The 13,069-nt window shown below is 36.7% G+C and overlaps 1 protein-coding gene across 5 annotated transcripts in view; it reads right to left on the bottom strand.

Moving 5' to 3' along the window:
- The window catches only part of CENPE (centromere protein E), a 77,681-nt gene that overhangs the window by 49,054 nt on the left and 15,558 nt on the right, over positions 1-13,069 (bottom strand). For 4 of the 5 annotated variants that reach the window (XM_018049252.1, XM_013964484.2, XM_018049250.1 and 1 more), the window contains exons 14-18: positions 9,900-10,044; positions 7,931-8,019; positions 6,252-6,419; positions 1,066-1,140; positions 728-847 (exon numbers count right to left, since the gene is read on the bottom strand). In XM_018049252.1, coding sequence (XP_017904741.1) covers positions 728-847; positions 1,066-1,140; positions 6,252-6,419; positions 7,931-8,019; positions 9,900-10,044 — 597 coding nt within the window. The remainder of the gene's footprint in view (positions 1-727; positions 848-1,065; positions 1,141-6,251; positions 6,420-7,930; positions 8,020-9,899; positions 10,045-13,069) is intronic. The other variant, XM_018049251.1, reaches the window with a different exon arrangement.

Here is a 13,069-nt window from a genome sequence, read left to right as displayed (position 1 = left end):
AGACATTACTTTGCCAACAAAGGTCTGTCTAGTCAAGGCTATGGTTTTTCCAGTGGTCATGTATGGATGTGAGAGTTGGACTGTGAAGAAAGCTGAGCGTCAAAGAATTGATGCTTTGCAACTGTGGTGTTGGAGAAGACTCTTGAGAGTCCCTTGGACTGCAAGGAGATCCAACCAGTCCATTTTAAAGGAGATCAGTCCTGGGTGTTCTTTGGAAGGAATGATGCTGAAGCTGAAACTCCAGTACTTTGGCCACCTCATGCGAAGAGTTGACTCATTGGAAAAGACTCTGATGCTGGGAGGGATTGGGGGCACGAGGGAAAGGGGATGACAGAGGATGAGATGGCTGGATGGCATCACCGACTTGATGGATGTGAGTTTGAGTGACCTCTGGGAGTTGGTGATGGACAGGGAGACCTGGCATGCTGCGATTCATGGGGTTGCAAAGAGTCGCACATGACTCAGCGACTGAACTGAACTGAACTGAATGGAAGTTCATCACTAACTTATTAAATTCGATTGAAGGATAGTATTGTTAACTCTGATTTTTATCCATAAAATGGAAATGATATTAATTGTGCCTCTCTCACAGGATTAAATACTATACTTAAAACAACTAGAACAACGCCCAGCACATCGTAGGCTCAGTATAAATATTTGCAATGATGATGATAGTATAACTACAAATGTCAAAATGATGATACAACAAAATAAATCTGACTTTTACCGATGAGTATGACGAGTCCATTTTCATACTTTCTGACTTCTGAGACTCTATGTATTCCTGTAGCTTCTTAATCTGGTCTTCCTTTTCTCTAAGCAGCTCTACTTTGGAATTTAGTTCATTCTAAAACATTTAAAGGAGAATGAAACAATTTCAATGGGTTTCAATTTTAAGGAATTAAAAAGAACTTACATTTAATAGTTTAAATCAGTAGATAGCAAAATTCAAAAAGTTGAGATTTTAAAAATATAATTCCCTCTATTTTCTGAAATCATATTTAAAACATAGATGTTTTACAGTTTGGGCTCCTTATCAATAGAAATATCAACATAAATGCTCACCTCAAGATCTTGATTATATACTTCTGCATGCTTAACTAAATTCTTTAAGTTGGAAATTTCATGAATTAGTTGCATCTGTGAGAGCATGTGAACAGGCAACAGAGCAAACCAACAGTTAATAAAGCAAAAAAGAAAAAGATAGCATTCATTCACCGCTCTAGAATCACCCAACACAGCAAGAAGGACTGGGAAAGCAACTGTTCAAGCTACTGCAACAAAGCACATCATTACTTAAAAATAAACAAATAAAACCCCAAACTCTCCAGCCAAACAAAAAACTCCCCACACCCTACAAAACAAATAAGAAAAAAAGCCTAAGCGTGACCCCAAAATAGCTACGTCATCTGTTAATAAAGCTACAATAACGTCAAAAGCAAATTAGCATCCACCATTTGTAGAAGACATAGTGGTAATCAAACTCTTAAAAAAACATACTTTAAATAGATTTTTGTTTTGGGTTAAGTGCAGAATGTATTTATTTTATAAGGTTTTTCTCTCTTTTGATAAATTATCTACCTAGCTTTATACTGGCATACTTTTAATCAGTTGTGACTTGAAATTTAGTTTTGGATTATGACAGTTTTAAGTGGTATCTTTATAATATTTTACTGTTCACCAAAGCTACAGAGATATGTATGGGATCATGAAATATTACCTTGTTGGTTTATTCTACATTAAATACTGGAGAGATGGTGTTACTGTTTTATATTGTTCAACTGTCTAAAAGTATAACGATTACTTAAAGATATGAGAATTTCTATGGAAGTTTCTTTTTGACTGAAATACCTGCAGCATTAAATATTTAAGTACCAGAAACTTTAGTGTTCAAAACAAGTAAACTATAGTTTAACAAAGATAAATGTATTATCCCTTAGAGTTCCTTAATCTTCATAATCAGATGAGTCATTAGAGTAAAAGCAACTTCTAGTCAGATATAAGGACTTACAAAAATAGCATCTCATTTAAATAAAATTTTCTGGAGAATAACTCAGTCCTATCTAGTTTTAGATTTCAGACTACTGCTAGTTTGACATTTTTCTATTTTAGGTCAGCATTATTCAGTAGAAATATAATATGAGCCAAATTTATAATTAAAATTTTCTAGTAGCCACTATTAAAAGTAAAAAGAAATAGGTAGAATTAATTTCAATATAATTAGCCATGCTGTGCTCATGCTCAGTCATGTCTGACTCTGCGACCCTGTGGACTGCGGCCTGCCAGGCTCCTCTGTCCATGGGATTTTCTAGGCAAGAATATTGGAGTGGGTTGCCATTTCCTCCTCCAGGGGATCTTCCCAACACAGGGAGTGGACCCAAGTCTCCTGTGTCTTCTGCACTGCAGGCAGATGCTTTACCCATGAAGCCATCAGGGAAGCCCCTTAATATAATTTAATCTAATAAATATAATTATTTTACTTCATGTAATCACACACACAGGAGTCGCTCAGTTGCGTCCGACTCTTTGCGACCCCATGGATTGTAGCCCACCAGGCTCCTCGGTCCATGGGATTTTCCGGCATGAACATTGGAGTGGGTTGCCGTTTCCTTCTCCAGGGGATCTTCCTGACCCAGGGATCGAACCCGGTCTCCCGCATTGTAGGCAGATGCTTTACCGTCTGAGTCACTAGGGAAGTCCATCAAAAACACAGAAGAGTAGTAGTAAGTTTCAAAAGGATGTCAGTCGAGATCTTTTATAGATGAAATCTACTTCCTAGAAGTCAACTCGCCAATTATACGTACAGCTGGAGACAAGAGGCTGCAAAAAAAGGTTCAACTGGAAAATATCTCGGGTACCCAATCAGATCCAGTTATTCTGTGTCTGTGGATTTAAAATGATCATCATCCACGGTGGAATAGATGTGTCCCTCGTTGCTTAGAAAATCCACAGCTAGCTTGATTGAGGCTACGAACGTGTTGGAGTTGGTTCTTGAGATCCTGAAAGTTCAATCCTTCAGGTCTTGGGCAAGCCTTGATCAAATTCAGCACCTGGTTCTGGGCCACAGTGAGGTCATTTGCTGGTATGAAGTTATTTCCACCGAAGTTCCCTGCTTCACCCACTCCTGGATTGCTGATAGGTGCTCTCCCTGCAGAAGGCTGGCTGTTCGAGTTGCTCAGCATCATGTGTGTATTGACTACTTCCAGAATATGTGTGGTGAACTCATTCACATCCTCCAGGGGCATGATCTTAAAGGCTACCAGGCTTTTCTTGTTCTGGAAAGATCTCAGATGACTTCATGTAATCAGTATTAAAAAATTCACGTAACTTTTCATCTTTTTTTCATACTTAGGTCAGTAGAGACTGGCCCCATTTCAAGTGCTCAGCTGGCACATGTGATTAGTGGCTAGCCCATTGTTCAGCAAAGTTTTAATCTGTATTGTTATAATTTAAATTGGCTGGCTCTTTTACCTTTTCTTCTCTAACTTTTGTGCAAGGAAACCACATTTGCCAGAAACGAAGAACTAAATAATTAACTTTAAGTTTTAAAATATTTAGGAGGAAAAATTCCTTCTCTTTTGGAATTGTTCTTCATTTAAAGTACTGGTTCAGATAAACAGAAAAAGATTAAGTAACTCTTGAAAAGAGATGAGTGTATTCTTCCAATGATGTATTGTTTAAAATGCAGAGAGTAGAGAATGTATATGATATGGTCAAAGTTAATCTACTGCTACATAAAAAATGTTGCATATTTCAGCTGTAATTTTTAGCAGGTGAAATGAAACATTTAATTAACAAATATCTCTAAGTTGTGAAAATTATAAAATTAAATCAAGCTAAAATTGGTAGAGAAATGAAATTTCTCTTGTTCCCTGATCATGATAATACTTGACCTTGTTTATTCCTTTCTCTAAAATTACTACTTAAATATCTTTATTACTGTATCTTTACTTGAAAATTACCCACAGCTTTAGTGATTTTTGACAAAACCCTTAGAAGCCAGGACAATGGTCACATGTCCTAAGGCTGTAATTTGACTTTTATTCCTTTTTGGCTAAACCTTCCTCCAAAATGTAGGTTTTAGAACATACTTCATTGCTTACACCCAGACTTGCATTTTTAGTTTAATATGGAATGGATATTGTAAAACTGTCTTTGAACAGATTAAGTTTGTATTACTTTTTTAAGTTACTTCACAGAAACTACAATTTTAAAGTGTGTCCAAGTGAAAATGAAAAGAATAGGATTATTTACCCCTTTCATGGTAAAAAGGAAAAAAAAAATCAAGATGTGAGACTGTTATTTTTGTAATCTTTCTGTATGTGATTCAATTCGGTGAATTTTTTCACTTTTAATGATTAATGGAATATATTTATTTAATGTAAGAAAACTTAAGAGACATTATTGCTACACTTTGGGTATAAAATTGCCCCAAATTAATTTTATACCATATTATTTATAAGATACATATAAAAAATTAGGTAAGATTTTGGCATTAGAAGGGGACTTGAAAAGCTCCCAATTTAACTGCAAGAGGGAAGATACACAGAAAAGTAAGCCCTGAGAGATTTGATGACTTCCTCAAAGCCTTGCCCACAATTCATGCCAGGCTCAAATTTGTGGTGAGCTATTAAATAGCAAAACTAGAGCTTCATTCCAGCTAGTCTGCTCCAGAGACCATGCTCTTAAATATGATACTAGAACTTCCCTCTCAATAAAACTCAGATTACACGTTGAAGTTCACTCTTCTTTTCATGATGTTTTACATTTTGTGAATTCACAAATTTTAAAACAAGTTAAATGGAACTCTGTGGAGAACATATAGATTTTTACCTCTCAGGATATACCTATGAAATATAGAAGTAAATATACTACAGTTTGTAGGTAGAACTTTTGGCACAGAATTCTTTTTTTCTTCTTAAGAAAGAAAAACAGTTAAGAAACTACGAAACTGAGAAAAAAGAACTGTGTCCCTCTGGGCTCTCCACACAGAAATCTGAGAAGCAGCTACAAATTAACTCATATTTTGCCTACACCAAAACACTGACTCTCATTTTTAAGGGGATTCATGGATCATGTTGGGCTTCCCTTGTGGCTTAGCTGGTAAAGAACCCACCTGCAACGCAGGAGACCTGAGTTCGATCCCTGGGTTAGGAAGATCCCCTGGAGAAGGGAAAGGCTGCCCACTCCAGTATTCTGGCCTGGAGAACTGCATGGACTGCACAGTCCATGGGGTTGCAAAGAGGCAGCAGACTGAGAAACTTTCACTTCACTAATGGATCATGTCCCAGGTCTGATAGTAGCTGTGGATTCTTACTCTAGAAAACTGAATACGGACTCCAAAATTCCATAAAATAATTTCAAAATGTTTATGAACTCTAGGTTAACCTCCTGGGATTTCTTTGGAAGGAATGATGCTAAAGCTGCAGCTCCAGTACTTTGGCCACCTCATGAGAAGAGTTGACTCATTGGAAAAGACTCTGATGCTGGGAGGGATTGGGGGCAGGAGGAGAAGGGGACGACAGAGGACGAGATGGCTGGATGGCATCATCGACTCGATGGACATGAGTCTGAGGGAACTCCGGGAGATGGTGATGGACAGGGAGGCCTGGTGTGCTGCAATTCATGGGGTCGAAAAGAGTCGGACACGACTGAGTGACTGAACTGAACTGAACTGAGGTTTAAGACTCTCTACACTAAGAAATCTCTTGAATCTTTTGGATAGTTTCCAAGTCCCAAAGTTGGATGGCTTCTGAATTAGCTTAACATGTAGCCTAATACCATACACAGTTATTTAGGTATATACTTTCTAAAGAAAACAAAATTCATTAATAGATAGTATCCATATATAAAACATTCAGCTGGATATTAAAATTCATATTGTTCTCAGAAGGAAATGGCTATAGTCTAGGCAGCACTTCTCATATGCTCAACAAATTAAATTAAATACTTTAATATACAAATTATCAGGAAATAATTTCTTCAAGACAAATCCATCAATAGGCAGATTCATCAAACCTTCCTAAAGATGTTCTTAATTTCTTCTTGTGCATAAGCACAAGAGAAACAAATATGATTCACCTATTTTTAAAATAATATAAATAAATTATTTCTTAAATTCTCTAAATTGTGTATATATATGGAAAACAGGTACATCTTCAATATCTCAAGTTTAGAAATAAATATTTTTAAGAGAATACTTCCTTTAAACTTGTGTTTTTAGTTTAGTTTCACATTTCCACATTCTTTACCTCTTGATCTTTCTCTGCTTTTCTTTCTAGAGCTTCAAATTCATCCAAATCATTCTTTTCTTTTAATTTCAATTCCATTTCTTCATTTTCTCTTCTTAAATGTTCATAGTCTAGTACCAGGTTATCATAGTTAGCACGAAGTGAATTCAATTCACTTTCTACGTTTTCCTATTGTAAACAAAAGGAAAATTTCAAGTCAGAAGTCTAATCATATATTCTTTGTTTTCTTAACTAAAATTTATTTTAATCAAATAATTAAGTTAACTTTGAAATCATTTGGTGGTTCAGGCCATTTTCTTCTTCAATATCTTTTTAACAGTCCAGCTTAATACAGAGTAAGATACAGGGTCTGCAATTTTGGTAAACTAACTCAGAACAGAAGAAGACTATTTTGAAAGGGTTAGGATGGAAAAAAAAAAAAAAAAAAAGATCATATAAACAAATGCTCTGCCTGTTCTTGACTGGAAAAGTCGAGTCAAAAGTAGGAGGTAGGGCTCATAAAATGGAATACAGGTCTTTAAACTCATTAGTTATAAAGCTGATAATTTAACTGTCGTCTTGTCTGACTACTATTTCTCAGGTATCTCTGAATTTAAGAAGTGAAACAGAGATTATTGATCTTTAAAACTCTAGTGGCTGCTAGGTTTTCCTATATTCAAAAGGGGTCTGTTTCTGCTTTCTATACTGTTTGAGAGTCAAACCATGAGTTAAAACTAACATCAAGGATTTTCAAAACACACTGAACTTCTAGAGTATGTTTTAGGGACACAAAAACACTTCCTCTAAATACTTAACTAATTAAAACTAGTTGCCATGGTCAGCTAATGGTAATAATAATTCCCAAGAATTACTGCAATTTTCCTCCAAAGTGAAAATAAAATTTTCTTTAATAAATACATTTGTAAAACTATATTTCTTTGAACATTAAGAGCCTAGAAAGTAAGTATATATAAATTACTATAGTATTCATTATACTATTCCTTATTTCCTAAACTCTTGATAAGACAACAGACAATTACTTTTAATTTTCAGTATTAGCTGGCAATCTTACCATTCCCTAATGTATCATTCTTCTACTATACGACTGAGAATTTCGACACTAAAAGTCAACCCTTTTTACCCCTAGGGTATTGTTGCTAAGTCACTTCCGTCTGACTCTTTGTGACCCTGTGGACCGGAGCGCACCAGGGTCCTCTGTCCCTGGGATTCTCCAGGCAAGAATACTGGAGTGGGTTGCCATTCCCTCCTCCAGGGGATCTTCCCAACCCAGGGAATAGAACCTGCATCTCTTAAGTATTCTGCATTGATAGGTGAGTTCTTTACCACTGGGCTTCCCTTGTGGCTCAGCTGGTAAAGAATCCACCTGCAATGCGGGAGACCTGGGTTTGATCCCTGGGTTGGGAAGATCCCCTGGAGAAGGGAAAGACTACCCACTCCAGTATTCTGACCTGGAGAATTCCATGGGCTGTATAGTTCATGGGGTCACAAAGAACTGGACGGGACTGAGCAACTTTAACTTTCACCTTACCATTAGCGCCACCCAGGAGGCCCTAAATGAAACTAAAACTGTTACTGAAATTAATTGAGAGCTAGAAATGTGTTACAACAATAAACACCAATAACAAATGAATTTTAAAAAGAGTAAAAGCATAATGCTCTGTAAAATACATTTAAATTACCTGACTTAGTAGCTTTGTTGCTGGATTCCATTCTATCTCAGTCAATGTATCAAGAGTGTTACTGAAAATATCAGACTCTGAACAGAGAGCTATAATTAGAGAGAAAAGAAATTTATCTATAAATGTTATTAAGCTTCTTAAAACTCAAAGATTAAAAAAAATTCTCATCAGAGGTAATAAACTCACACTAATATGTACTTACTATATGACTGACAAGAATACATTAAAAACAGATGTGATCATTTGTATTATTGTGTGAATTAAGATCACTGGTTAGAATAAGTAATAAAATACACAGATCCTTAGTACAGTACAGGTAGAAAGGACAAATTCTAAATTTTAGATTAGATTAAGTGGATTTAAAAATGCCCCTAAGAGAAATAATAGCATATGAAGCAACTAACAAAGAATTAATCTCAAAAATAATACAAGCAGCTCATGCAGCTCAATTCCAGAAAAATAAGCGATCCAATTAAAAAATGGGCCAAAGACCTAAACAGACATCTCTCCAAAGAAGACATACAGATGGCTAACAAACACATGAAAAGATGCTCAACATCAGTCATTATCAGAGAAATGCAAATCAAAACCACAATGAGGTGCCATCTCACACCAGTCAGAATGGCTGTGATCCAAAAGTCTACAAGCAATAAATGCTGGACAGGGTGTGGAGAAAAGGGAACGCTCTTACACTGTTGGTGGGAATGCAAACTAGTACAGCCACTATGGAGAACAGTGTGGAGATTCCTTAAAAACTGGAAATAGAACAGCCATATGACACAGCAATCCCACTGCTGGGCATACACACTGAGGAAACCAGAATTGAAAGAGACATGTGTACCCTAGTGTTCATCACGGCACTGTTTACAATAGCTAGGACATGGAAGCAACCTAGATGTCCATCAGCAGGCAAATGGATAAGAAAGCTGTGGTACATACACACAATAGAATATTATTCAGCCATTAAAAAGAATGCATTTGAATCAGTTCTAATGAGGTGGATGAAACTGGAGGCTATTATACAGAGTGAAGTAAGTCAGAAAGAAAAACCCAATACAGTATACTAATGCATATATATGGAATTTAGAAAGATGGTAACAATGACCCTATATGTGAGACAGCAAGAGACAAAGATGTAAAGAACAGACTTTTGGGCTCTGTGGGAGAGGGTGAGGGTGGGATGACTTGAGAGAATAGCATTGAAACATGTATACTATCATATGTGAAATAGATCGCCAGTCCAGATTTGATGCATGAAACAGGGTGCTCAGAGCTGGTGCACTGGGATGACCCTGAGGGATGGGATGGGGAGGGAGGGTCAGGATGGGGAACACATGTACACCCATGGCTGACTCATGTCAATGTGTGGCAAAAACCACTACAATACTGTAAAGTAATTAGCCTCCAATTAAAAAAATAAATTAAAAAAACAAAGAAAAGTCAGCAAAGCAAAAAATAAATAACTAGATAAATAAAATGCCCCTAAAAAATGCTTATAACTACATTGGGGATAATTCTGAAACAGATTTCTGTCGTAAACACAGGAATTCTTTCAAGAGTAGTAGTTGAAGGCTGATGTTATGTGGATACTAATTTAACTGGATAATGATTAGAACAATAATGTGTGCTTCAACTACAATGTGCCATCATTCTTAAGACATGCGGAAATAAAAGAAAACATGAACGTTCACTTTCTTAAAATCACTTCTCATTATCTCCATTGTAATTACATTTAAAATATTGATACATACATTTTATTTAAATGTGTTTATCACATTACTGAGTTATAAATAAAGTGCTGCTTTAGGGAGGGGCCATATGTACACTGATGGCTGATTATGTTGAGGTTTAACAGAAAACAACAACATTCTGTGAAACAATTATCCTTCAATTAAAAAATAAAGTTTAAAAAAATGTCCCTCTTTATAGGGATGCTTTTATAAATGAAAGTAATTGGAAAAGTACTCACACTCATCAATTTCTCCTAAACTTACAGCAGCCTTTTGTGTTCTCGTTGTTACATTCACTGCCATATTAAATTCATTTACATAGTTTGAGTCCTTCATTTTGTTAATTTTCCCCGCGCACCAAGTGACTCTTCGTTTTTTTTTAGCCTAAAAAGAAAGAAATCAAAATTACCTCACATAGATTGGGGCTCATATACTGTAAAACAAAGGAACTAGTTTCCATTTTAAAAAACCACTGCCTTGGTGGAATTTTTACTAAGTTGAGTTTAGTATCTTAATAGTTTAAGGATATCCTGAGATAAGAAAACATACTCAAGCTTTTCAGATCAGTGCTTAACCCCTGAAAACTTTGATGAAACTATCATTTACACTATACGTTTTATTTGAAGGTTTACGTATAAGCTTTTCTGGAACATAACTGAGAGGAACTGGTTGATGTACAACTCTTCAAGTACTCTGGTGTTATAAGGGACAGCTGCTGCTGCTACCCCATAGCTATCAACAGCACTTTGGGGTACCCAGTTCCATTCCCTCAGTTATCTGGTCATCTGTCACCTTCCCTAGCTCCTTCTTGGCCTTACAAATGCTCAAGCCTATTTATTTGCTTTTGATTTTTTAAAGAAACAAGCTCTCGGCTCCTCACTTCTCTCTAGCTACCATTTTCTTCCAGTTTACACACTATCATCTTCCTCATCATTTATCTACTTCTTTGTCTCTTCAGGATCATTTCTGTCTACTGCACTGCATCTCAAGATTAACTGCTGTTCCCAGAATACACTGCTCGCTTTCATGCCTCTACACACACTACCTTTAGGTTTGAGACAGCCAGCCCTTTCCACAGTCTGCTCTGCAAAACCCAGCTGTATATAAATATTCTACTCCAATGACCTTCAGCTCAACACCATGCGCTATGCTATTTCAAACTCTTAGCACACTATGAATGTATGTCTCCAACCGTCTCCTGATATCTCAGCAGAAAAGTTAAACCTATTTCACAAAGACAATATAAGCCTAAACTTACAAAAGCATTCCTTCTTCTGTCCTTGTTGAAATGAATAGATGTTTCTCCTTCTAAGGCCAGACTCTTCAACTGTATTCAAGATCCCATCCCTTTGGGCATCTCTACCCACAGCAAGGTGGCTTTTGTTACCAAAGCATAACTCAAACTGCTTTTGCAAATAAGCTTCTCATTTCTAAATCTGAAGCATCTTTGTCTTCAGCATCTGTAAGCAGAACGTGACACTACTTACCGCATTCACCTGATTTCCTTTCAATTCTAGAGCTCAACATGGGCTCCTTTCGGGATTCTTTTATTCTGCTTTTGCCTAAAAGTTGTTGTTTCTTGGGGTTCTGTGTTTGACCCTTTGTTCTTTCCATTCTCAACTTGCTCCAAGGGCAAGCTCATCCATTCCCAGGACTTTAAATTGGATCAGCTGTAATTAATACCCAAACAACATGTCTATCTCAGACCTTTCACATTTCCAACTGCCTGCTGTCTTAAAACGGAGATGTCCTGAATCAAACATTAAGCAGCTCCACTACTCTTCATTCAGTGAATACACACACTACCAACTGCCCAGAAAGCCTAGTAATGCTTCCAAGTCATTCAGGATGCCTCTTTTTCTCCTTCCTTGCCTCTGCATTCAAACAACCACAAAGTCCAGTTGAGTCTGCCTCCCAAATAGCTCTCCAGTTTATCCAATTTCTTCCATCTTCAGAACCACAATCCTTGTAGAGGCCAAATCAATCTGATGCATATATCAATTGCACCTTTCCAAAATGTAATTGCGATTACGTTCTATATAAGGCTTTTCCTTGTTTTTAGCAAAATTCAAAGTTCAAATCCCTTAATGTGGTTTACAATGCCCATGCCACCAGAAAGTCTAATATACTGTTGTCCCACAACTTCAAGCTTTTGTATATGTGTTTTTCTGAAACACTATTCCCTATACCTTCCACCAGGCTATTTTGTACTCATCACTCAGTCAAGAAATAGATCTTGAGTGTCTCTATACTTAGTGTGGTGATCTGTACATGACACCTATTAATAATATATATATATATTTTAAAAACCTATTTATTTCAGGTTATGTAGGGTCTTTGTTGCTGTGCAAGCTTTCCTTGAATTGCAGTGAGTGGGCTTCTCATTGCAGTGACTTGCCTTGTTGGGGAGCATGGGCTCGAGGCGGCTGCAGTAGCTGCAGCTCCTGGGCTCTAGAGCACAAGCTCAATAGCTGTGGAGCACAGGCTTAGTTGCTGCGCAGCATTTGGGATCTTCCCAGAACAGGGATCAAAACTGTCTCCTGTGTTAGCAGGTAGATTCTTTACTACTGAGCCACCAGGAAAGCCCAGTAATAATCTTAGCAGTATACAATTAATGAGGATTTCTGAGTGTAAAGTATAGTGTTATGCACACACTGTATGTTACTTCACTTAATTCTCACAACAGTCCTATGAAGTAGGGACCAAGCTATTATATCACAGATAAGGAAACTGTAGCAAAGTGTATTTGAGAAATTGTCTAAGGTCAAGTGTTAGGAATTGCCAGAACTGGGATTCATACCCAGGGAGTTCAAACCCAAAGGCTATCCTCTTAAATTAAAAAAATCTGTCAGATAAACAAAACCCTAGTAAAAACAAAAAAACATACATATTAGAATTTCTTAAGAAACATATTTCAAACAGATTCCTTGGCTAAACTGTAGACTGTAAACCACGAAAGATTCCAAATAGCCAGAACAATCTTGAGAAAGAAGGGCAAAGCTGGAGGCATCATGCTTCCTTATTTCAAACTATATTACAACGCTATAGCAATCAAAACAATATGTATGATAGTGCCACAAAAACAGACACATAAAAACAATGGAATAGAAGCCCAGAAAAAAACCCTCACATATATGATCAATTAATTTACAACAAAGGAACCAGGAAGATAAAATAGGGAAAGGACAGTCTGCTCAGTAAGTGATGTTCGGAAAACTGGACAGCCATATGTAAAAGAACGAAACTGGACCACTGTCTTACTTGCACGTAAGTAAGATACACTTACACTGGACCACTATATTTACACGTATCTAACAGATGATTTTCTCATATATAAAAATCAATTGAAACTGATTAAAGACTTGAATGCTAACACCTGAAACCATAAAAATCCTAGAAGAAAACTAAG

The sequence above is a fragment of the Capra hircus genome, chromosome 6 (genome assembly GCF_001704415.2).
Source record: "Capra hircus breed San Clemente chromosome 6, ASM170441v1, whole genome shotgun sequence".
Taxonomy (NCBI): domain Eukaryota; kingdom Metazoa; phylum Chordata; class Mammalia; order Artiodactyla; family Bovidae; genus Capra; species Capra hircus.
Note: the sequence above shows the minus strand (reverse complement) of the source record. Positions and strands in the feature narration are given on the sequence as shown.